This window comes from Aspergillus bombycis (genome assembly GCF_001792695.1).
Source record: "Aspergillus bombycis strain NRRL26010 chromosome Unknown contig00059, whole genome shotgun sequence".
Lineage (NCBI taxonomy): Eukaryota > Fungi > Ascomycota > Eurotiomycetes > Eurotiales > Aspergillaceae > Aspergillus > Aspergillus bombycis.
In genome coordinates, this window is record NW_019170061.1 from 74,870 (window position 1) to 97,478 (window position 22,609).

General features: G+C 51.4%; 8 protein-coding genes across 8 annotated transcripts; 4 read left to right on the forward strand and 4 right to left on the reverse strand.

Moving 5' to 3' along the window:
* Positions 1-3,273: 3,273 nt before the first annotated feature.
* On the forward strand, positions 3,274-5,442 carry ABOM_007018 (uncharacterized protein; the record flags this gene model as incomplete). Its single annotated transcript, XM_022534147.1, has 1 exon — positions 3,274-5,442. One exon carries the CDS (start codon positions 3,274-3,276, stop codon positions 5,440-5,442), a length of 2,169 nt encoding a protein of 722 aa, XP_022387852.1.
* Positions 5,443-5,944: 502 nt separating this feature from the next.
* Positions 5,945-7,088, forward strand: ABOM_007019 (uncharacterized protein; the record flags this gene model as incomplete). The annotated part of the gene is made up of 2 exons (XM_022534148.1): positions 5,945-6,227; positions 6,487-7,088. 2 exons carry the CDS (start codon positions 5,945-5,947, stop codon positions 7,086-7,088), a joined length of 885 nt encoding a protein of 294 aa, XP_022387851.1.
* Positions 7,089-7,740: 652 nt separating this feature from the next.
* ABOM_007020 (arylsulfotransferase family protein) lies at positions 7,741-9,634 on the forward strand (the record flags this gene model as incomplete). Its single annotated transcript, XM_022534149.1, has 3 exons — positions 7,741-8,121; positions 8,263-9,402; positions 9,467-9,634. The coding sequence occupies 3 exons, from the start codon at positions 7,741-7,743 to the stop codon at positions 9,632-9,634; spliced, it is 1,689 nt and encodes a 562-aa protein (XP_022387876.1).
* Positions 9,635-9,888: 254 nt separating this feature from the next.
* Positions 9,889-10,515, reverse strand: ABOM_007021 (GPI anchored serine-threonine rich protein; the record flags this gene model as incomplete). Its single annotated transcript, XM_022534150.1, has 3 exons — positions 9,889-10,153; positions 10,228-10,326; positions 10,391-10,515. 3 exons carry the CDS (start codon positions 10,513-10,515, stop codon positions 9,889-9,891), a joined length of 489 nt encoding a protein of 162 aa, XP_022387877.1.
* Positions 10,516-11,589: 1,074 nt separating this feature from the next.
* On the reverse strand, positions 11,590-14,701 carry ABOM_007022 (NEDD4 family E3 ubiquitin-protein ligase; the record flags this gene model as incomplete). Its single annotated transcript, XM_022534151.1, has 10 exons — positions 11,590-11,689; positions 11,749-12,144; positions 12,200-12,337; positions 12,400-12,693; positions 12,745-13,942; positions 14,037-14,170; positions 14,227-14,332; positions 14,412-14,450; positions 14,541-14,563; positions 14,682-14,701. The coding sequence occupies 10 exons, from the start codon at positions 14,699-14,701 to the stop codon at positions 11,590-11,592; spliced, it is 2,448 nt and encodes an 815-aa protein (XP_022387878.1).
* A 1,692-nt stretch (positions 14,702-16,393) lies between these two features.
* On the reverse strand, positions 16,394-17,263 carry ABOM_007023 (polyadenylate-binding protein; the record flags this gene model as incomplete). Its single annotated transcript, XM_022534152.1, has 3 exons — positions 16,394-16,697; positions 16,795-17,051; positions 17,195-17,263. The coding sequence occupies 3 exons, from the start codon at positions 17,261-17,263 to the stop codon at positions 16,394-16,396; spliced, it is 630 nt and encodes a 209-aa protein (XP_022387879.1).
* An 852-nt stretch (positions 17,264-18,115) lies between these two features.
* ABOM_007024 (vacuolar protein sorting-associated protein 29) lies at positions 18,116-18,906 on the reverse strand (the record flags this gene model as incomplete). The annotated part of the gene is made up of 4 exons (XM_022534153.1): positions 18,116-18,229; positions 18,291-18,704; positions 18,777-18,791; positions 18,850-18,906. The coding sequence occupies 4 exons, from the start codon at positions 18,904-18,906 to the stop codon at positions 18,116-18,118; spliced, it is 600 nt and encodes a 199-aa protein (XP_022387880.1).
* A 1,687-nt stretch (positions 18,907-20,593) lies between these two features.
* ABOM_007025 (alanine--glyoxylate transaminase) lies at positions 20,594-21,814 on the forward strand (the record flags this gene model as incomplete). The annotated part of the gene is made up of 3 exons (XM_022534154.1): positions 20,594-20,682; positions 20,744-21,180; positions 21,246-21,814. 3 exons carry the CDS (start codon positions 20,594-20,596, stop codon positions 21,812-21,814), a joined length of 1,095 nt encoding a protein of 364 aa, XP_022387881.1.
* Between the last annotated feature and the right edge of the window lie 795 nt (positions 21,815-22,609).

The following is a 22,609-nucleotide window of genomic DNA, read 5'->3' on the forward strand; positions in this document are numbered from 1 at the left end:
AAATCCGTTCACCTCCCAGCCTTCACTCTTCACACCCTGCAAGATCCCCCGTGGGAGCCCCCGCCATGATATAGGCCCAACTGGTGTCCCCGAGCCATATTGGAAATCCCGAACTTGATCGTCTCTCAGTGAGATCACAATGGACATACGAAAAGCTCTTCGGGGAAGAATGTTCCCGTCTGCTGCTTCCTGAAGATCCACAGTCTAACCGTATAGAGAACGTATCCCGCAGCAGTTGAAACCAAGGTCGTTAGGCACAAGGTAAATTACCCAATGACAAGAGAGCACAGAGCAGAAATCCATCTTGCGATCCCACGAATTCTTCACTAATATAATGGAATCCACATGGTGACCCTGCCGAAAGGCGTGGTTGCGGGGTGCGGAGGAAAAAAGGCCGTTCGTCAGTACCCCAAAACCCCAGAGTATCCACCGCGTGCAATCACGGTCGAGTATGTACGGTCTAACATCAACCCGAAAATTTTGATCAACATCTGTCCAAGGCCCTAAGTTGTGGCCGTTGCTGAACGAAAAGGCTCCGTCCGGAATTCCCCATCTCTGGTAGAGGGGATTGCCGCCTTTTGGCACTCGGATATTCCGAATCGAGATCTTTCACTCAAGTTGAGCCATGCTGCGTTATATACGAGCGTTTCCCTCGTACCTGAAGTAACCACAGTTGCACATTAGGGCGTCTCGCTCATTTACTGTTTGAGTGTACAGCTCGACAACTCCCATTTTTAACCTGGGAAGTGTTAGCATGACAGCACTGGATGAGAATCAACCGACCGCAGGGAAGGCAGCGATTGAGGATTGACCACATACTATTGTCGGGTCCAGAAGACGGATTCTACCAGAACCATGGCGCAGGAGAGTCTTTCAGTGAAACTACTTATCCAGAGGTAGAGGGATGGTAGGGTTCTTGCCTGTATATGCAAATCTAGGAAAACAAAGCACCCAGAACGGAAAAGCGAGGGATGACTAGATGCCATGATGTAATCATTTGTACCTCAGGCACTCCGTCCATGACCGTTGTGAAATGATCAGGCAGCGAACGAACCATGGGCCCAGCAATATGAAAGAAGTCCACACTAGGAAGAGAATCCGCCATGTGTGTGCGACGAACCTTAACCACTCACTCCCGATCCATGGCACCGTTAGCGTATAATTCAATTGTCACTATTGTGACTAAGGAGATATTCCATAGTTAGCCAACCATCACTCCCACCATTCCTACTCCAGCAAGACCTATACAGCTGCACTACTAGGGCATGAACTCGGCGGATGCCCAATGATATGCACATTGTCGACGTCGCTAACGGTGGTACAGCGCGCTAAACTACTCCTACCAGGAGGTATATTCCAATCCCAGTGCGAGTAGGTTGTACATGTTAAGTGACTCCTGTGGCAGTGCAGGACGAACTCGGATGGTTTGCAAGGTATGGAGACCGGACAGACGACAAGAAAGAGGAGCTCAGATCGCTTGATACAGACAAAAGTACCATACCGGGCGTGACGGGAAATACGGCGAAGACGAGCCATGGACCAGTCCAGGCCCAGTATCACATCATTGACCCACCGGTCAATGTGAAGGGTCAATAGCGCGAAGATCTGATTTGACGTGTCATTCTGATTCAACCAGGCGCTGGAACAGGGAAGTCAATTCCTGAGGATCAATGAGAGCTCATGAAGGATATATCCCAAAAAAAAATATTATTATTTATTTTTCTTAGAACAAGAATATTACTAAATTTCCAGATTAATATTTCAGACGAGGGAAAGATTTCACCGGTACTTTTACGACGGAACTGACTCAGTACTAGTACTAGTAGGCAAGTCTCTTCCGGCACATCGACATTGGCCCTTCCTTGAGAGCAGACGCGATAACGATTGAATGTGGTGATAGCTGTTTCTCCCCGTCGTCATAGTAGACCATTCAACCTCTCTGTCCACGGTCTGTGTCTGTAGTACTACGACTGTTCAAGCATACATACAGGGTACGAATGAGAAACAAAACCACCCTGGAAGATCCCCTCACTGTCACTGATCTTCTTTTTGCCTCCACCTTCTCCCCCCCCCCCCAAAATCCAACTTTCTCAAACGAGTTTCTGCTCATTTTCCCTTTCGCAGAACCCAAAACCAACAACTCCCTCCAACTCTTCCTCTTCCCACCGTTTCCTCCCGGATTCTTTCTTCTTCTTTCTCCTTCTCTCCATCCCCGACGGGTTTCATCACTCTCCATCTCCGCGACAGGATTTGGGTCCCTGGTCGGACTACTGATTTGCGATCATCCTTCTTATCGCCTTCCCTCCCTCGTTCTCCTTCGTATATAGGTTTCTTTTCTTTTTCTTTTTCGGTTCCCCCAAGTGATCGTTAATTGATTCGCAGATTAGCTCGAATTTTCCTTCCTATTCTGTATTATCTTTTCGGAACTGATTGAACCCAAAAAAGTTTCGTTGTCATCTCTTTGCACATTTGATGTTGTTATTTATTTTCTCTTTCCTGATTCATCCCCTCTTCTTGTCTGCTGCCTGTTCCTGTTGAAATTCATTACGAGTTGTGTTCCTTAGCATCCATTATTAATAGATTACGCCACCACCTGTGTTCCGCCATTTTTGCCTCTCTGGAGGTGCCAATCAATAGCCCCGTGGATCCTCTGCTGCCTTTCCCTCCTTTCCCGGGAACTGCATGTGAGTGGACTACCACTACTACTAACGTACTTGTTGGGAACGTACGGAGAACGTACTGTACTCCCTCATACTTTACTTGAACTTCCTCTCCCATACCATTGTTCTGGTGCTTATCTGTCATTATTCATTCCTCTGGAAACTCTGTCTGGTTCGGAAATTCAATCTAAAACTCTTTCCCATCCGAACTGCTCTTCTCAACTTCCTTATCATCCTTCCCTCTCCCGCTTAAGGTGGTGAATCCGCTCTAACGTCCGGTGTTTCTGGTTGGGGTGATTCTTTCCTCCCTCCCTTTCCCCCCCTTGCTGAGCTTCTGCCGGTCGCAAACGACGCCTGATCACCGATCGGCAGCAACGTCCACTCCTTCGCGGACTCTACGTCTCACTCTCCACCTCTCCATCTTTTTCCCCCAGGTTTAGATCGCGTTCGCATGCACTGGTGCATGATCTAATCACTCAGCGACTAACTGTATTTGCGCCCGGTTTTTTTTTCCTTGTTTGTTCTTTCGCTTTCGGACGTGTCGCATTTCTCCCAAGTCGTCTTGGCGTCTGAACACCCTACTTCTCTCCCTGTCGCACACCTCTCGCATGGCATGTTTCGGCTGCTACCCTGGTCCTCTGCAATTGGGGGGAATAAGGTGATGGCTGAGGAGCTCAAGATGCTCGCGACCTCGCCACACTGCGCTGCCCCGGGTGTGAACAGCCTGGCGCTGCCCCAGTTGAAGCGCAAGCGCTCCGATTCGAGCGATTCAGCTGCCAGTCAAGGTGCCCCGGTCGCAACCAAGTTGCGCGCAGACGATACACCCAGTACTCCGGTCGCGATTGATCAAAATCCATCTCTCTCTCTCAGTAGTGCGACTGCGACGTCACAGGAACCAACAGCTCTCAGCGATCGCGCATCCCAACCATCACACCCGTCCGACAATGCATCTCGTCAGAACCCCGACCCGTCAGGTTTCCCAGTCGCCAAACCGGATGCCACCCCGCGCAAAGTGAATGTGGAAAAGTTGCGCGAGACGTTGGAGGCGCAGTTAAGCTTAGAGGTGTTGTTGAAGCACAATGAACTCCGTTTGATCGACCAAGAGATCGCCAAATGCCAAGTCGCGTTGGAACAGTTGCGACGGTGCGCCGAGATCCCTTATCCTGGATCGCAGGCCATGGGTCAATCGGTCAGCAACGGCACGGGAATGGCAGTGTTAGCTCCTGGAAATGGACCTCCACCGCTCTCCCCGGCACCGTGGGGTGTAACGGATGGCCCGTACACCCGCCACTATGCCCGATGGTTGCTTCCGGACCCTCGTTTCGACGGAGGGGAGCTCGAGCCGGCAACCCCTCTGGGATTCGGTGCACCAGGTACGCCGCTGATGGAAGGTCGTTCGACGCGTGGAAACTCTGGCGATGGCTACTGGGCAAGCAAATCTCGCCTCCACAGAGGCTCGGGTAACATGAAGCTGCAATCCTTGCCGAATGGCTATCCGCCGCCGAAGGAGAAAGCGGGCCCGATGATCATCCGGCGAAAGTCCGATGGTGTCTTGGTCAAACTGGTTTGCTTGGATTGTCGAAGGGACAATTTCTCCAGCACGCAAGGGTTCATCAATCATTGCCGCATTGCCCATAATAGGAATTTTGCTAGTCACGATGCGGCCGCGGTCGCATCGGGAGAGCCCGTCGAGGTGGACGAAGCGGGTGCGATCATTGGGGGTAAGAACGACACCTCCAGTACCGCCACGGCAGGTTACGTTCATCCGCTCATTCGATCTGCTCACGTTATTGAGTCGTCCTCCAAGACACAATCCGCGTCGGAAGCCTCTGGTGACAACGCCACGCCTCGGAAACGGTCGGTCTCCAGCCAGGCGTCCTCGGTGGTGGAAACACCTCGTCCGTCTGCCCCCCCTCTACCCACTCAGCGCCGTACGCCGGCGAAGCCATCGGATGACTTCCTGGGCTCGCCGGCGACTCCCCATCTGTCATCATTGATGCAGCTCAAAGGCGTTGGACTCGATCTAGACCGACTGGTTGGGGAAGCGAAAACCCCCGTGGATTTGAGTGCCTACTCGTCCGACGAAGGCGAGTCGGACGTGGAGCCGGCCCAGCCGTCGGTCAATGCGAGTCACAGCGAGAAACCGACTGAAACTCGCATTAGTCGGCAACCGATGCGGACCACAGCTCCGCAAGCCGGGTCGCGGCGCCCAAGTAGCCGAAAGGGGGTGGACAAGACGAGTCATAAGCCCCTCACCTTGGAAACCCTGACGCCAACGCGGGCCGCGCCTTATCAATCCCCGTACGGCCCACCCTCCTCGGTGGCTCCGATCGATGACCTTCGTCTTCGTGAAGTCGATGGGGTCGATCGTTCGGCCAATCTCAGTCCGAACACCGTCGAGTCGAACCAGGCTCCGAGTCTGGTGAGTGATGACGACGACGACTGTGAAGCGGCGTCGGATTCGGATAGCCCGGGTCCCAGCTCGTCGGAAGCTGGGGATCACGAAGAAGACTTCAGTCACATTGACGTGGAAGACGACGACGATACGACGGGCTCCACGACGACCAGCGATCCCAAATCCGACCCCGCCGCTCACCCTTCCCCCGCTTTCTCGAAGCCACTCCGGGGAGGCAGCTCTAAGAAGAAAGACAGCCTTCTTTCTGCATCCATTGTGTCGTTGAACCGTGGCAAGGATGAGAAGCGCGTGAGCTTTGCCAGTCCGGACACCAGTCCTGCCAAGGGGAAGAAGGACCACAAGCGAAAACCTAGTGGCGGCCAGTAAATGCTATAGACTTCTTTTCTCTTTCTTTCTTTCTTTTTCTCAGCTCTTATCACTACTCGCAGGGGCTAGACCTCTCGTCCGTTGTAATGCTATACATCTCTCCCAATTCTTGTACGAGACTTTAGGGCCTTACAACTTGCGTTTACGTGGGACTGTGCTTGCCATGGTCCGATCAGTTTAGCATGTTCTAGTTATTCTTGATTTGTGCGATGCGAGACGTTGCAGTTGAGCGTTTCTGGCGATGTTTACGGATGCAACTCTGACGACTCTCTACTTATACGGGATGATTCTGTACTGAATAATCAAAGATTTGCAAATTGCCAACTTACGTGGTACTCTGTACTCTGTATTCAGACGTGTATCGAGGTAACATACCGAATGGATTGTAATAGGAATACCAAAGTTACCCCGTCTAGAGCCAAAAAAATACAGTAACCGGTCACCTAGACACCTCAGGAAAACGACAACCCCATCTAAAACCACCACAGAACCAAAGAAAAAGATGGACAAAGATCAACCCCAACCCGACGCCTCCGCAGACTTCCACCCGGACCACGTCACCCGGGCTACCTTCCAGGCCCTACTCACCCGCTACCCGGCCACGGTGGAGGCCGTAACGCGCCGCAAGGTCACAGACCGCGTTCTCCAAGCCTCCATACGGGGCAAGCGTGGCAAGCGCGTGCCTCCTGCTCAGGTCCAGAATGCCGAGCTGGACGCGGAACAGAAGAAGCAGGTCGAAGCCGAAGTCCAGGCATATCGGGAGTTAGATGCGCTGAGGTATGAAGGTTTGCCAGGGGTGGCAGCAGAGAAGCGGTGTTTAGAGAAGGAGGAGGTAGTGACGTTAGTTGAGTGGAAGCTGTGAGTGTTCTTTCTCTTTTCTTTCCTTTATATATTCTTCTTTCTGTGTTTTGTGATTTGATTTGTATGGTTTGTTGACGCCCCCGTGCGGGAAACATGGTGTGTACCGTCCTACGTTGCTGGGCATGGTGAAGGCGAACCAGGCAAAGACCGTCCAGAAAGCGACCTCAGACGCTTTTACGGCAGCGCACACGACGACTACGTCTGCTGCGGGCGAAGAAGCTGAAGCTGGTGCAGCTGCATTCCCCAAGACGAGCCTGGACGCGCTGGTCAAACCCCTCCGCGGCGTGGGCGTTGCTACCGCGTCGCTGCTCTTGTCCGTGGGCACGATCCGTGACCCCGAGCACGAGGCCCCGTTCTACAGTGACGATTCGTACCTCTGGCTGTGTCTGAAGACGTTCCCGGGGCTTGGTCAGGAGAGCGGACAGACGGACAGCGACAAGGTAGGGAAGAAGGCGAGCAAGTTCAAGCGCAATGGCGAGATCAATGTCAAATATGACCTCGCGGAGTATCGCGCGCTGTGGACGGCTGTCAATGCACTACGGGCGCGGTTGAATGAGACAGAGACGAAGACGGAGACGGAGCCTGGGTCTTCTTCGGGGAAGGTTTCTTGTGCGGATGTTGAGAAGGTGGCTTTTGTGCTAAGGCATCTTGATAGTTCTGGGTATTTGGAACCGGATCTGGTGGATCATGATTCGCAGGGGGTGAAGGCGAATCCGGGGAGTAAACGGAAGCGGTTCGATGAGGCGGAGAAGACGAGAGGCCGGAAGAGTAAGAAGCAGACTTGATTTGGGGGGGAGGGGGGTTTTTGGTGTACAGTCTGTAGACTATTGGTTATGGGTTGTTTTTATGCTATCGATATACATCTGTCTACCCTCGTAACCCGGTGAGATCAGATAACCCCCCGGCATCATAGAAAAGAGCAAGTGACACGACACTAACTCCAAGCGAAGAGGATCAATTGACGTCTCGCCAATGCTTATTTCCCCGTTGGCGCCGTGCAAAGCGGGCTGGAACCACATCGCCCGCCAACGAGAGGTTCCTCTGCAGCGCGATCTCCCCACATCGTGGCCATCCGCTTGGCGGGCCTCGTCACCCACGCTGCGCAGTTTGCGTCGCCCATGAGGAAGCCACCCCGAACGATGGTGGGAACACTTTTGCTTTCCCCTTTTCCTGTCGGCTCTGTCACTGGCTGGCGGTAGTTGTCTGATCATGTACTCTCCACAGCTCGTCTCATTGACTCGTAACAGTAGACGAAGTTGACACTAGAATGTAAAAAAAAAAAGAAGTAAAGGAGGACAGTGGAGTATACAAGTTCTTCACCTATGGATCTCATTCAAAGATGCACTTCCCTCTCTCTCTCACACATAAACATATACAACCACACTCACTCACCCACTGGCACACAGAAAGAGAGAGAGATATATATATAGAATCCCAATGCCAATACACCTCCTCCTACTCACAACCCTACTCCACCTCACCCAAGCCCTAACATGGCACTCCCTGCTCTACGACACCGGGCTACTCGGCGCCCACCCAGTGAGAAAATACGAATCCGTCGACCTCGCCCCCCCAGAGCTCAACATCCTCGCATGGGACCCGCGCTGCGAAGACAAGTACGTCTTCTTCAGTCCGCGGGGCCATTTCTACCCGCAGCCGGGGCCACTCATCTTCGACAATAAGGGGGAGCTGGTCTGGATGGAGAGCCGGTTCGGCATGGTCATGGACTTTCGGGTGCAGAGGTATCGGGGCGAAGACTATTTGACTTTTTGGGCTGGGGAGGACGATGGGACGAGGGGGTTAGGGATGTATTATATGGTTTGTCTTCTTTCTTTCTTGGTTTCTGGGCTATGAGGGTTATGAGGGATGCCGACGAGAGTTCCATACACACACAAACACACACACACACACACACACACATATATATATACTTACTCACGTATTCACCCGGAGATACAGCTCGACTCAACCTACACAACAACCCACACCATAACGGCAGCCAACAACCAAGCGGGCGACATCCACGAATTCCAACTCACAGCCGCCGGCACAGCCCTAATCACCATCTACGAGATCCGGCCCTTCGACCTCACGCCTCTCAACGGCCCCGCCAACGGGTGGATCTACGACTGTCTCTTCCAAGAGGTCGACATCGAGACGGGTGCGCTGCTCTTCTCCTGGCGCGCCAGCGACCACTACAACATCACGGAGAGCTATTTCCCGCTGAACGGGAAAGGGACGGGGAACTCGAGCGACGCGGCGTACGACTACTTCCACATCAACAGCGTGGATAAGCTAGCGGACGGCCGGTATCTGGTTTCGTCGAGGTACATGCACACGGTGACCTGTATTGGGCGCGACGGGGCGGTGTTGTGGGTTCTGGGTGGGCGGCGGAATATGTTTGAGGATTTGTCCGGGGGCCTGGCGACGGGGTTCAAGTGGCAGCATAATGCGAAGTGGGTTCCCGGGTCTGATCTGTCTGGGGCCACGGTGGATGTGATGACGGTGTTTGATAATGGCGCCAATGACCATGTCATGGATGAGGGTTCTAGTCGTGGGCTGGTGCTGGAGGTGGATGTGGGCAATTGGACGGCGGCGGTGAGGAGCGTCTACCCGGCGCCTGGCGGCTTCAGCGCCCATTCGCAGGGCAATGTGCAGGTGCTCGAGGAGTCCGGGAATGTGTTTGTCGGCTGGGGGAAGGCTGCGGCGTTCACGGAGTTCAGTGCCCGTGGGGACGTGCTGTGTCATACGCATTGGGGCCCGCAGATGTTCTTTCCGCTGGGCTGGGTCAAGTCGTATCGCACGTATAAGGCTGCCTGGGTTGGGAGGCCCGTTGCGCCGCCGGATGTGGCCGTGGATCAGGGCTCGGGGACGGTGTTTGTGAGTTGGAATGGGGCGACGGATGTGGCCGGGTGGGTGTTGCAGAGGGTGTGGAATAACGCTACGGAGGAGCAGGTTGAGACGGTGGATTATGTGCCCCGGACGGGGTTTGAGACGGCCATTGAGATGGCTGAGACTGCTGGGTTCTGGAGGCTGGTTGCGGTGGATTTCACGGGCGAGGAATTGGGCTATACGGAGGTGTTTGGTCTGGATGATTCGGTATGTTGGCTTGGCCACGATCGGGCGATCGAGAAGGCTTGATACTGACAGGTCTTATCTATAGGAGTCCGGGTCTCTCTTTGCAGCGATGGCGGCAGATGAGGGTCTGCTGCATATGCTTATCCCTGCCTGTGCTGTCGGGGCTATGCTGGCGGCTCTATGGCAGACCAGGAAGAGGATCTCAATAGGGCTGCGTTATCTTGCTTCTCGACGGGCTCGACGGGTTTATTGATACGGTTGAGCAGCTTGTTGTTTGGTTTGGTTTATCTGATACCCTACGATGTATGTACATAAACTGGATGTTTCTGATTGAAAACAAAGTGGATGACGTTGATGCCTGAGATATGGAAGTAGATATGATTATAATTACATTTAATTGAATCATGCACGGATAGACATACATATTCCACTTCCTCTTCCGTCAACGTCGACATACACATTACTATTAAGTATTATCATAACTCCCTCGACGCAGCTTGGAACAGATCAAAGCCCCAAAACCCCCAGTACAACACCCAGCATCAGCCCCCCTTCGACAGTCCCAAATGCCGCCGTAGGAGCAGCAGCAGCACCTGTCGACGTGCTAGTCGAGGTGGCAGAGGGACTGGTTTTCTTCGCTTCCGTCGCCGAAGTGGTCGAAGAGGGGACCTTGGTTGACGACGAGGGGAGAGCCTTCGCCGCGTTGCAGTAGACTTGTTGCTTCTGTCTTTCAGGGCCGCTCTCTGCAGAACCAGGGCAGTTGTTGTAGCATCTGTTCATGCCGTTCCATATATTAGCTATGTATACTGGAGCGTGTTGAACAAAAACAGAAGTGCGTTAACTCACGTAACGACGTTGCCTTGCTGCTCACACAGGCATCTCCAATCGTTTGGTTGGCAATCGTTTAATTGGCCCAACATTCGTTGTTTACAATCATCCACGATGCTGTTCGAATAGCATTGTCAATATCTGTAGCTCTGGCTGGGATTGATCCCTCTTTATGACATACTTTTGAGCAGCGCACTTCGTCTCGGTCGAAGTTGTTGCCCCTGAAGTAGTAGTGGGCTGGGTCTGTGCCGCTGCGAGGAGGGGGACGGATCCTGCCAGGATAGTGGTGAAGAGTGTAGCACGCATGTTTCCGTTTTGGTTTGAACGGTAGTTGGATAGAGGATAGGACAAATTAGGATGGAGTATAGAGAATGTGTAGTCACAAGACAGCCCTAAGACAAGAGTACAGAAACGTAGCAAAGAAAAACGAAAGGAGAGACCGCTCAGCTCTTAAATCAAACACGACGATGTCTGAGCGTCTTCCCAGAAAGTGAATGTGAGCGTGACATCTGCAGAGCTCGCGTCTGTAAGACATGGCACCTACCAAGTGAGAAATGGGTGGTGGATATGGGAGACACTGCATCGAACTATGTCAGCCACCCCGGGGGATTGCTTCGTTTCAAGCGATATGAATGGCCCATGGCACTGACTGGGTTTGTTAGTGGGTGGTTGTCTCAGGGCCAATATTTAATAGTACTAACCGATTACCCCGGGTGGGTTACATTTCCTGCTGTCAACTACTAGTACCATGGGGGGCATTGTGATATCAACCGCTGTATTGGGGGGTGAACGTGGTCTGTTAGAGTATCAATTCGAGTCCCTTCTTCCACGTTTTTCTTGCAATTAGAGGCGGTATTCTATAATCAATTCCTCGGTTGACCCCGTACAGTCGCGTGTCTATCGACTGGCGGTGACAAAAAAGGGTCCAAGGACTAAGTCCAATAGTTAAGGACGATGTATCACTTCCTCTTCAGAATCAGATCGGTCACATGCGGCCACAGGACAACACAAACCCTAAAACCGGATACGAAATTTTAGACCCTCCTTTAATGTAAAGACTCTCCAGATTCAAGTCAGCTCGTTATCCATAGGACAATAATACAGAATATATACAAAGCCACCACTCTGAAAGTAACGAAAGAAGAATAGAGAAAAAAAAAGATTCATATAGTCTGCTCCAAGCCGCATGCAACAAAATGAAGACCACGAACGAAGGGGGAATATGGGATGCCAAAGGGACACAAGCCGGTGGAGATCACGAACATGCGCATGCGCCCTCTCAATCGCGTTGGTTTGCATGCCGTCCGCGCAGCACGCGGCGGCGGAATTAATATACTCGTATGCAAAATATCTCGTCTCGGAATGGAACAAAAGATGCATCTACTCCTGTCCGAAACCTAACGTCTCCTCCACTGCAATCGAGAGTTTATGCTCAAGCACATCATTGGTCTTATACGGAGGAAGATCAAGACGGTTGAAGCTGCAGAAGAGTCAGCTAGGCATTCACGATTGCCATAAAGCACAGAGAAAAAAACGTACCATGTGTGGGACTTGGGCAGCGCCCCCGGATCGCCAGACTTCTCGATGGTAAACCGTCTTGGTCCGTCGGAACCTTGCAGGTCTTTGAACCCGTTGACCGGGATACGGGATGTACCGGTAGTGAACTGGAGCAGACGAGATTTCTGTTCCGCATCCCAGCTGCGGACAATCTTCCAGAAGTTCTGGATCACCTCATCCGACTCCTGGTAGCCACGGTAGTCGGTGTGCTTCTTCCAGTCATCAACGTCAATGTCCGCAATACCTCCAATCAGCAGTTCCAATTCGCGCTCATCGAAGACGTTGACCAGATCGGCCGGGATCAGTTCATTGAAGCCAGACATAAAAGCGTTGAACTGTTCCTCAACCCGTTTCACGATCTTCCACTCAGTGACCAACCTGATGCAATGTTAGCTTTCCCCAACTTGCTCATCGCTTGGAAGCCAAAACGTACTCAACATATTCTCCCTTGTTTTCGTTGGTAACAGGAATATCCCGACCACCCGGCTTGAGGTCGATCGTGCGGCGCTCTCCGAACTTCTCATCATCAACCGCAAAGGTCAACTCTATAATGCCTTCGATATCGTTATCCCTGTGGATGATCAGCAGGAGCTCTTGACATATGCCTCGGGGCACGGGGCTACGGGAACGTACAAGGTCCAGGTCAAATTGCGGTGCAGATCTTCGTCAACACCCTCCATATCTTGCAGCGATACCTTCTTCCTGAGCATCATCTTGTAGAACGCTCCAATAAAGAATGAGTCCAGGAAACGGCGGTGGAAAATAGCCAATCCAACAACACGTCCAATGAACTTAAAGTAGTTCAGATGCTCCGGATTAACGCCCGAATGAGGATTAATTTGCAGGGTATAATTATCATGTGCGGAGTATTCGAAAAGACAATAGAAGGGGTTAAACATTTCGTGAGAGAGAAGGAAAAAGAATTCACTGGGCGCCATTAGCTTGCGACACTTCTTCACAATCCGCAGGACTACTTACCGGGAGAGACCACCATAATCCAAACCGTCTTCGCCGTCAAATTTAATCATCAAGCGCTTCTTCAGGTCCGAGGCACTCTGCCGCATGATCTCGGCGTAGGAATCCTCGAAAATGTTGCTACGTCGTACCTTGACATGGCATTGTCCGGACATGATTCGCAAAGCGGGTTGTGACCGGAAGTAGATCAGTTTACGTCTAAAGTCACGCTTGTACTGCGGGACGCCTTGGTCCAAGGACGACGGCAGACGGGGATCGTCCCAGGTAGTCGTCTTCGTGTTGTGGTCGACGAAGTACACCCGTGCCGTATTCGTCAAGCGCATTTCCCAACCACTGGGCAACGGCCCCAGTTGGGACACCGGTTGCTGTTGAATGGTGGTATTGGTGCCGTTGGCATTCTGGCCATACATCCGGATGTACTGCTGTCGGCGTGGATCCACCCATGTTGTGGTGCGAGTGTTGTGGTCGACAAAATAAGGCCGTCCTTCGGGAGTAGTCCGTTGCTCCCATCCTGGCGGAAGCTCGCCAGTGCCAGCGGTGGTCGCTCCGGTCGCCATCATCGAAACAGCACTGGCGCTGCCACCGGCCGGCGGGGTCTGAGCCTGTTGCTGGTTCTCCTGCAGGTTGGGTGAACTCGCACCGGTGCGATCCTCTGGGAGCATGCGACTTTGGTGGGCTCTCCGTTCAAGCTGCATGCTGGCCTCCCGCTGCGTGCGTGACGTTTGCTCGTTGTAGTTGTTCGATGGCCGAGTCCAAGTGGTCGTCCGAGTGTTGTGATCCACATAGTATGTCCGTCCCAAATTATCCTCTCGTCGCTCCCAGCCGGCTGGCAACCGTCCTTGGTTATCTTCAAACGAACTGAGGTTGGTGCGAGAGCCTTGCTGGCCATTGGGCGGAGGGAGCGTTCCATTGGCAGGTACAACCGTGCTGTTAGGCCGAGTAGTCGATGGGACACGTTGAGGGTGGAGAGATGGATTTGACGCAGTTGGGTCCACTTGACTTGGGCCGGGGGACGGCTGCGGAGTCGATGCCGATACTTGAGGCACAAGGCCGCTGGAAGTTGATGGCTGCATCTGTGACCGGTGTAGGCCGTTGGCTTGGTTGGTATTGGGTGTGCTTAAGTTGGTGGACAAATTGATAATGAGTTTGCCATGCACGACAAGATTATCGTTGGATTTCTTCAAGTCTCGAGTGAGCATCTCTGTAACGCAGGAAGTGAAGATGTCAGTTGGGGCACTTTCACGCACGGGACAAACCTTAGAAGATGACGACAGTTGACTCGCAGCCCAACTTACCATCACCGCCCATTTGCAAATCAATCACATCGCCGATCCGTACATTGATCACACCGAGGAACCCTTGGTCCTTCTTCTTGAACTTCTTCTGATCAAAGATCTGGATGGCAAGGATGCTATCTTCATTTACTCGCCTGCATTGTAGGGTAAATCAGTATGGGGGCGTCTCAACTTGGCCGGGGAGGCATACAGATCAAACATCTCATTCCAGTAAGGGTTCAATGTCTTTTTGATGACAGAGGTTGTATGGGTTTGTTCGCCCCCCACAGTGGCCACCGCAAACGGATCGGGGAATCCTGTATAGATGAAGGAAGGTATTAGTGAAACCTGTCAAGGTGATAGTCAATCAGAGCAGATCATATAGGCGGGACATACGGAAGACATCTCGCTTATATAGTCCATCCGCCGCGATAACTAATAAGAAAGGGAATCAGTTAGCTCTTCGCTCTTTTCCTCTCTATGGAAGAATGACTGGTAATTCTCCCCCATTCCAAGATGTCTTACTTGTAACCCTGAGGTTTGGCTGGCTGCAAGTCATTGATTCGTTAGCACACCCTCGCTGTCAACCACAGGACTACTCTTTCTTGCTTTTGACGCGATAGAACTTCTTATCCAAAGAAAAAGGAGCCGCCGAAGAAGACTTACGCGGGCAGATTGGAACCCATCCTGTACTGTGGAAAGGGATCTGGCAGTACACGCCTCGGGTGTTAAACGGCCGATCAGGACAAGCCTAAAAGGTAATTCGCGGCGTGCGCATCCACCACAGACCACAGGCCGCACACTAGGCAGGAGTCGAAAGATCGGAAACACAGGTCGGCCGTAGATCGAATGACAGAAGCGGTGGTGTGAAGTGGAGAGGGGAGAGAGGGGGGGGGTGAAACCGGAACAAGATTGATGATTGATGCAACGGAGAAAACTAAAGATGAGTTGAGGTTTGGCGATAACGGGGAGACTAAGCCTGAAGATGGAGGCGCGGGCAACTTTGGGGCTGAGCAAACCAGAGAAGGTCCTGACGTTGCGCTGTACGAACCAATCACCTTGTGACGAGGGGCTTTCTTCCGACCAGTCGAGCAAGCGGCGCGGTTGATTGACTTGATTCCCGTTTGGCTCTTAGGAACAGTAGCGCGGGTGTGGGCGGATCGTGGCGAAGGAGGGGGGAGGGAAAAAAAATAATAATAATAATAATTAAAAATCTCAAGGGAAAACAAAAAAAAAAAGAAAAGAAAAATAATAGAAAATATTCGAATGATATTGTCAACATCAATAATCCATAAATAAGCCTTCTCTCATACTCTTAGGTATTCCGAAGATTCCTCGAACCGAAAGATATCGGTAATCATCATGTAATATTATACTCCGATCCATTCCAATATCCTTGAAATAATACCAGCCAGAAAAAATCAAAATTTCCTCATTCCATCCAAAAATTACCGGTGACTGAGAGTGACGAGTACTGGGATCCATGTCTGTACAGACATACATTACTGTACGGCTAGTGTTTGTAGAGTCCATCCCAGATCAGGGAAAAGGACCAGAAGGTGATAGGATACCTGAACCCTAAGGTGTCCAGGCCGGCGGCTAACCCAAGAAATCCAGAGGCCATGACGCCAAAAGCAGCAACCCCGCGTGCTTAAGTTCCCATTCGACTGGAAGAAACGTTTCGCCCGTAGCCCAAGCCAAGCATTTAGTGGCTTTCTCGTAAGGCAACAAAATTCATCCCTCTATTTTTATATTGACTTTGGTACTATGTAACTATGTAACTATGTACTGTGTATACCACTCCCCCCGTCTCAATCTTTACCCCCTTAATGCTGTTGTTCAGGAGCATACTCGGACATTGCGGCCGGTCATAGACAGTGGGGCACACGGCTTTGGTTTACCTACCAGCGTTTATCGCCTTGATTTGATCCTTAACGTCAGTCACCTCGTACATACTGCCTAGCTTCATACACATCGTATCCACACACACACCCACACCCATGTGAAAAAAAAGAGAGAGGCAACATGGTGTTTTCCATTGACCCTGTGTAGGATATGCTTTCAAAACTGACGATGATCGTAACAAATTTAAAATAAAGATTTAAAAAAAAAAAAAAAATAGAAACCCTAGTAGAATATGGGTGATATCATAGAAACAAGCGGAATCCATCCATCCTACCGGTTGCCAGATGGTTATCATACAGTACATCCTATCCCCAACTCCAAAGTATTCTCCATGAAATCAGAGAATCCTCACGATGTATCGATTTAATGTGGACGTGTTCGGCCGTATTCCTCTCTCACTCGACTCGTTCGAGCTCGCTTGCTCTTGTCTGCGAAACATGCGCCCTCGGCGTGGCGGCATACGTTGCATGCATTTAGTAAGGTGCATAGCCCCGACCCCGACCACCACGATAGCCTCCACGGTAGCCTCCCCGAGGGGGGTAACCGCCACGGAAGAAACCCCGGCCACGGAAGCCACCTCGTCCGCGGCCTCGACTCATGCCGGGCAAGTTGGTACGCTTGGGGACAACCTGCGTGCGTGTTAGGGGAGAAACGGCACTGGGCACAAGGGGGTAGACAGGGGGACCGACCTTTAGGTTCCGGCCACGGAAAACACTCTCATTTAGAACAAGTGCCTGGGCAACCAAGCTAGGTTCTGCGAACTCTACATAGGCGTACCTGTACCACAAGCGTCAGCATTCGCAACCGATGTTGTATCCATAAAGGCAAAGTCAGGAGGGAGAAAGTCCCAGAGGCTGGAAAAGCGATAACGCACCCTTTCGGCTGACCCGTGAACTTATCCAGGAGAATAGTGACACGATTTATTGAGCCACAGCTCTGGAAATGCGCCTGGATCTCCTCCGGGGAAGCAGCGTAATCAACGTTGCCGACGAAAATACTCCGCGCATCGATTTCTTCCTTGTCTTCCCGCAGGTTCTCGGACTGTTGATCAAGGGTGGCTTGCATCTCGCGCAACTTCGCCGCCTCGGATTCCATTTCGGCTACCCGTCTCTTCATCGCCGCAATCTCTTCCTACAAGCGAGACCACCGTGTTAGTTCGACTGATGCAATAGAAATAGCCATTGTGATAAAGCAAAGGCGATACAGAAATACCGGAGTTGAGCTTCCGGTCTTCAATCGAGCTCTTGAGCTTTCGCATGAAAGAACACCCATACCTCATCATCGGCCCCCTCTTCCTGATGCTGCAGGCGCTCATCTTTGACCTCGTTCTCTTCAGGATTCATTATGGAAGAAGTCTTGTGATGCCTCCTCTTTTCTATGTTCGACCCGCGGAGTCAAAGAAAAACTCAAGTTGTCACGGCACCTCCCCGACTGCTAGCGGAGCGGAGTGGAGCAAGAGCTCTGGGAAAATATAATATCCGGCAAATGCAAAGCTTTAAAAGATTGGAATAAAGTAAATCTAGATTAAAAGGATTGAAGAGGTAAATAGAATGACCAGCAACCGGTGATTGGAGGTAGAAGACCCGTCGTAGTAGGTCACAAATGGTTATGCTCGTGTTTGATCGACGCCGAAGTCACTGCTGCTCTTTCCGGTTAGCGACTTTTGTCATCTGAACCTTCACGGGCAACGAACTTCACCCAAATCCAGTTCCCGAGTACTACTGTCGCAAACGCAAAAAATATTGCCCGCCTTTGTCTTCCTTGTAGTCTTCCAAACTAACTAGCTCCTTTCGCTGATTCTATTTTTGATTTCTTTCATATTTTGCATCTATATGATTTGTAGCAAAAGAAAAGTAAAACAATGCTCGTACCATACACACCCTGAAGTCAGGTGGCTTGCAAGTATTCAGCACTATGGAGCTTCATAGATTAATCCGGCTCAGTATTCTACAGTTATCGGGGTAACAGAAGGATCAAATACGGGCAACCGATACTTCATCTGGCTTTAAAGTACATTGTCAGAAGGAAACCAATCCATGCAACTCATAAGGGATCGGAAACCTTCGTCCATCATCAAATTCAAGGCAGCGGCCAGTTGGGGAAAGCTTGGTAAATTCAAGTCACATACAATTAGGAGGTCGTGATCGTGGCTGTTTCTATGACATATATACAAGCAAATATTACGAAGCGTTAACTCATGATTGAACGGTGTTCTTGCGGAAGGAGACCTTTTCGACCGCGACGGTTTCAACGCCATTGGCGTCCGTCTTGAGTTGGTAGACATACAGCACAAGTACGTCACCTTGAATCTGTAAAATGTTCAGTATGGGAGGCGAAAGAGTGGCATGGAGATGCTAGGCCTCGACTCACATCCATGAGACAAAAGCTAGGCGTTGGTTCCTCTCCTTCGGGCCAATACCCGGTACTCAGAGCGCCCGTTGCACTTCCCGGGGTGATAAAGAACCTCCCTTCCATCTCAAAAGCATCGAAACGGTGCGCACCACCCCAGAGTAATATATCGACATCCATCTGGCGCGCGGCGATAAGCAGGGCTTCGGCGTCGCCCGGCGGGATGATGGTGTGGCCATGTGTAAGACCGATCCGGAGGCTTCCGTGGGTCACCACTTTTGAGAGGGGTAGATTGGGAGAGTCGACATCGAAATCACCCTTGACCAGTTGCAGATCGGGAGCGATACCACGGAGGAATTCAAATGTACTTCGGTCGGTCAGGTTGCCCAGACAGAGGATCTGGCCGATCTTGCCTGGCGTTAAGAGTTTCCGGAACTGCGACAGTCAGTCGGGATCGGTTTGCACAGTGAATTGTTGCCGATTGACGGGTGACTGGGTGGCACGCACCTTAGCTGGAAGATCCTAGAGATGGCATGTCAGTGAATTGAGCGTAGAGGAAGGGAACAGGCATATCCATTACCGGAGCTCTATCAGGGATAAAGAGGTCACCAATGACCAGAACAAGACGCGACGTCATCCTTAAGAGAGGAACTGACGACTCAACAGCCCATTCCAAAGAAACCTGTGCCTAGGAGACAAAGTAGTTACCTGCAGGCGTACAGGCCACCAGCGAACTAGTAGTTAAGGTTACGTATGGTTATTTGGTGCTCCGTCGACTCGATGGAGCTTCGCGGGGAAAGCTCACTGACGCCTGACGCCGATGCCGCGGTCCTCGAGCCCTAAGCCCTATCACTGTGACAAGGATGGTTAGTCTGATACTTTTATCAGCCATACATCGAGCTTTACCATATTTGGGCTAGCCTTCAGGTACTCCGTTCCATGATCATACTTTTGATTATCATCGGTAATTGATGCCGTGCTGATCGACTTACCATCTACTGAGTGGACCAGACACACTGCGTATGATTTGATACTCACATCACTGTGACTGGATTGCTTGCTTGTTCTTGGCGGTATACCTTATCCAACAACTGAGGTGTTGAATCATTGCAGAAGTCATATTTGTCCCACCAGTATACAATCTACTGCGTTGTTTCGAGTCGTCCATTCGCCTGTGAGTTTGTGCTAGTACTAGGTACATAGATAACCTTTGCTAGATGTGATTGTCTGACCACTGACCTTTCTACAAAGGCTTTGGGGCAAGTCTGAGGGGTGTGAGACTTGACTAGCTCCGGAGATATCCATATGATATGAACGAACCTTGACATGGAGAACACATTGAAGTCCAAACCTCAGATACGGTCTCGCCGTAGTTAGTTGGTGCCCATTGTTTGAACCAAATATACAGCCGTATGCAGTTGTGTTGTTGTATTGGTTTCTTATAGTATCATTGGGTGTCCTACGAAACAGGCTGTATCAGAACTATACGTTGTTATATATGTATACGCAGTCATGATTGATAAATATATAATGTCTCCGGCTCTCCGCCGCATATGGGTGCCCAACACTCTAAACCCTGGACGCAACAATGGAAGACGATGTTTTCCTTCCGGCTCGAATTCTCATTACTCGATAGATAAATGAAAGCTGAGTCAATTGCGGTTCGCATCCCAAATCCCAACAAAAAAGTCATCCGGAGATCCCTGAGGTTCTCCGCAGTGCGGAGGTAAACGTACGGAAGGCTCCGCCCGCTGCAAGCGTGGGACATTACGGCCGATAGAAAAGGCGAGAAAGGAAAAAAGGGTTAATAATCTGAAAAATTTTATAGATCAATTGCCCTATTTAAGCATATCCCTTTCAAGGAGAGTTTTTTCTTTTTTTTTTTTTTTCACATCTTCCGTTTTCTTTTCAGTATACTACTCCAGGGATAGTACTAGTATTTGGGATATACCAAAACCATCCACCAATAGCATTGATCCCGATTGATCTTCTTGGTCGTCTCCGGCGATCCCCGACTCTTGTCCCCTCACACCCCATTACTCATTACTATCACGTTCACTTTCTTCCACTACCCCGCGGATTTCTCGGCGTTGAGAGCCGAACCTTCGGAAAAGCTGGCGAGCAAACGAACGACGCAGCGGCTCAGTCTGATTTCCAGGCACCTGGATCAGCGTCTACCGTTGCCCGGTCTTAACACTCCCTTCTCGACCGAGAGAGACTCCCAATCTCCCGACGATATCGAATATAAACCCCTCGATCGCACCGATCTCTCGTCCACTCTTCCTTCTCCATCTCCTTCGCAACCAGAATCTCCCTCTCCCAAAATGTCGTCCCAAGCCCCCCACCCCACCTTGTTGATTCCCGGACCCATCGAGTTCGACGATGCTGTCCTCCAGTCCATGGCCCACTATGCGTGAGTCTACCGGTGATTGTCCAGTAACCCATTGACCCCTCCATACTGATGCTTTTTGTAGTGAGAGCCACGTTGCCCCTGGCTTTGTCAAGACCTTCGGAGAGACATTGACCTTGGTGCGCAAGCTCTTCCAGTCCACTAACCCCGCCGCCCAGCCCTTCGTCATCTCCGGTAGCGGCACTCTGGGCTGGGACGTCGTTGCCTCCAGCTTGGTCGAGAAGGGAGAGAATGCTCTCGTCCTGCACACCGGCTACTTCGCCGACTCCTTCGCCAAATGCTTGGAAACCTACGGTGCGAACGCAACACAGCTCAAGGCACCCATTGGGGAGCGTCCGTCGTTCGAGGAGATCGAGCAGGCCCTGAAGGAGAAGCCCTACAAGGTCATCACCATCACCCACGTCGATACCTCGACCGGTGTGCTCAGCGACATCAAGCGCATTGCCGAGATCGTTCGCCGTGTCAGCCCCCACACCCTGGTGGTTGTTGACGGCGTCTGCAGTGTGGGCTGCGAGGAGATCGCCTTCGATGAATGGGATCTCGACGTTGTCCTGACCGCCAGCCAGAAGGCCATCGGTTGCCCCCCGGTCTCAGCATCCTGATGACCTCCGCCCGCGCCCTCAACGTCTTCAAGAACCGCCAGTCTCCCCCCGCTTCATACTACGCCTCCATCGCCAACTGGCTCCCCATCATGCAGAACTACGAGAACTTCAAGCCCTCCTACTTCGCTACCCCACCCACCCAGCTGGTCCACGCCCTGCACACCACCCTGTCCCAGATCACCTCCCGGCCCATGGCTGAGCGTTTCGCCGTGCACACCCAGGCTTCGGACCGTGTCAAGGCCGCTGTCGCCGAGCTTGGCTTGAAGCAGCTGGCCGCGAAGCCAGAGAACCAGGCCCACGCCATGACGGCCATCTGGCTGCCCGAGGGTCTGGCCCCACCAGACGTGCTCCCGGGACTGCTGAAGCGGGGCGTCATCTTTGCAGCGGGTCTGCATAAGGAGGCTGCGACCAAGTACATCCGGTTCGGACACATGGGCGTCAGCGTCTCCGACCCTGCCCGCAAGGACATTGACAACGCCGTTGCTGCTCTGAAGGAAGCCATGACGGAAGCCAAGCAGGCCAAGGGACTGTAAATGATGATACCTGCCATATTTCACGAACTTAAGTAGAAATGAATATAAAAACGTTAATATACCACATTCAGAGTAATGTCTCCCGGGCTTTATCCGATCTATCCGCAGTAGCTTGGTAGCAGTTTTTTCTCTAGTGAGGACATATACGTGGACCACGTAGACTAATATCCTAATTGATGACATGTCCCGCAGACCAAACCCACACAGTAGCCCCAACCCCTCTTCACGAATGTGTCCGATTATTAGGAGTAGCAGGTACGCCCACTCAGTGCTCCTGTTGCAACCTGAGCGTTCCACAGGTCGACCAATAGGATGATGCTCCGAGTTGACGGTTGTGTTCCCGATCGGTTACAAATACTACTAAGGAAACTGCAGTGGATTAGTAGTACACACCGCGGGCAGTACAGAACTGTTAGTTATCCATTAGATGCCGTCCATGTTGAAATGGGGCTATATATAAGGACTAGTGGCTCCAATTTCATACAACCACCAGAGGGAGCATATAAAGTACGATAATGATATGTATAATGATGATCCTGACTCGTAACATCCGTCCAACTTGAGAGAGAGAGAGAAGAAAAAAAAAAAAAAAAAAAAAAAAAAAAGGAACAATAACAATAGAACAGGGAAGTGAAGAAGAGGGGGAAATTACAAGAACATAAAGTAGGGGTGACAATGATAAGTAAAAAGAGGAGTAATGCTACTGGCACTTATGATGCTGGCCAGTTTTCTTTACAGTCATACCACAAGGGCTATGGATGCATTATAAAACTTCCACCAGGTTGTATACGTGCG